The 1960-nt window shown below is 40.9% G+C and overlaps 1 protein-coding gene across 2 annotated transcripts in view; it reads left to right on the forward strand.

Moving 5' to 3' along the window:
* nol10 (nucleolar protein 10) overlaps positions 1-1960 on the forward strand; it is a 15935-nt gene continuing 13975 nt past the window's right edge. The window contains exons 1-6 of one of the 2 annotated variants that reach the window (XM_087170549.1): positions 1-165; positions 549-594; positions 694-792; positions 938-1015; positions 1099-1136; positions 1643-1779. In XM_087170549.1, the coding sequence (XP_087026675.1) occupies positions 100-165; positions 549-594; positions 694-792; positions 938-1015; positions 1099-1136; positions 1643-1779 (464 nt within the window). In that variant the 5' untranslated portion in view covers positions 1-99. The remainder of the gene's footprint in view (positions 166-548; positions 595-693; positions 793-937; positions 1016-1098; positions 1137-1642; positions 1780-1960) is intronic. The other variant, XM_023394772.2, reaches the window with a different exon arrangement.

Genomic DNA, 1960 nt, shown 5'->3' on the forward strand with positions numbered 1-1960 from the left:
CCTGTTTTTGCTCCGAGGCAACAACGTGGATTCCGTGCGGTTCACTAGTGTAGTGTGTAATATTAGTGTTATGTGTGACCGGTGTCTTCACTTTCTACAATGCAGATATCTAGTGTGAATGATGTGAAGATTTACAATTTAAGCCACGGAAAGTCTCTTCCAGAGGTAAGAAGCGGGACTCGCTCCTAACGCTAAGTTATATTCCATTAGCCATGAAGTTGCTGCTTACCTCGAACTTACCAAGCTAGCTAGCTAACACAACGAACATGTCAACTGACGACTGACAAGAGCAGTCCTCACATTGTGTATTTAGAAAATGTCAGTGCTTAACTGTGCTTAACTTTATTTCATGTAATTAAAGGAACACGTCTTTACAGAAGAACATCACCCTCAGTGCAGTCTTCATCCCCCATTAAGCCCCAAGCATTTCAGTGAATGTTGTACCACTAATATAAATTGACCTAAACTAAAATAAAGCACACACGTATAAGACATGGCAGCACTTATCTATATATCAAATCCTACTCACCTCTACTTCATTAATGCAGTGGCTGTCAGATCGGAAGAAAAGACAGCTACAAAAGAAAGATGCCGGTGAGTTTACAGCTGCAGATTCAGCATTACAGCCTGGATATTTTTCGCCAAAATCCAAATCTGTATTTTGACTTCTGTTTTTTCATTATTCTTTTCTAGACATCCAGCGTAGGATTGAGCTCATCCAGGACTTTGAGATGCCCACAGTGTGCACCTCCATCAAAGTGTCGAGAGATGGGCAGTTCATCCTGGCAGCAGGTAAGATGAGCTGTGTGTAGTGTGTCAGCAAACCCTCCTTATGAGTGAGACTGACTTCAGTTGTCAGAACACAACAGGCCTCCAAGATTATTGAGTTGGTCGTTTAATTTCATTAGTTTTTGACTTTTCAATTAATTAATTTAAGGCACATACAAGCCCAGGATTCGCTGTTACGACACCTATCAGCTGTCCCTGAAGTTTGAGCGCTGCCTGGATTCAGATGGTAAGTTAGTAGACACACCCACATGTACCTTTGCCTCCGCGTCATAGACTGAAGTTGACAAGTTTGTTTTTTCTCTCTCAAAGTTGTGGCCTTTGACATCCTGTCTGAAGACTACTCTAAGGTGAGACATTGGGGGACTGTTGCCCCAACATTTTACTTATGCTGTTGCTGTGTTGTTACGTATGTAACCACCTCTTAATATAGCAATTGTTATGTACATCATCACATTAACTATGACCTCAGTGCTAAAACGTATGTAAAATCATAATTGTAGGCATAGTAAAAATAGACTTCATACTCTACAGATGTACTAATAAAGTGTATATTGATCTTGGTAGGTTCCCAGCCCAAATCATATTCACTCCCACAGAGAAAGCAGCCACTACTTGGTTCAAACTGTATCACTAATGTACCGCAGCAGATGTCAACAAGTATTGTTTAGACAAAACCACCAGATTTGTCCACATATCTTTCAAAATTATTATTATTACTCTCTCTTTAATTTACTTATTATTCTCATAATGATAATGTAATTCAGTGTGTGTGTCTGTGAAACCCAACTCCATGAAATGATTGATGTTATTCAGCATTTTTGACTAAACCAGGTGCTTGTCTGTGTGTCTGCAGTTGGTGTTTCTGCACTGTGACCGCTACGTAGAGTTCCACTCTCAGCATGGACACTACTACAAGACGCGTATTCCAAAATTTGGACGAGACTTTTCTTACCACTACCCCTCCTGTGATCTCTATTTTGTGGGGACAAGGTGAGAGTATGATTGAACGATAGATGTTGATGTATTCTGTCGCTGTTTTGGATTTGTCCTGTGCGTGTCTTATGGACAAGCTGCTTGGGTGACACTGCAGTTGTTTTTTGTTTTCAGTTCAGAGGTCTTCAGACTGAATCTGGAACAAGGGCGCTTCCTCAGCTCACTCCAGACTGATGCT

This window comes from Seriola lalandi, unplaced genomic scaffold, assembly GCF_002814215.2.
Source record: "Seriola lalandi dorsalis isolate HSWRI2012SDOR001 ecotype SW California unplaced genomic scaffold, Sedor1 jcf7180002054953, whole genome shotgun sequence".
Taxonomy (NCBI): Eukaryota; Metazoa; Chordata; class Actinopteri; order Carangiformes; family Carangidae; genus Seriola; species Seriola lalandi.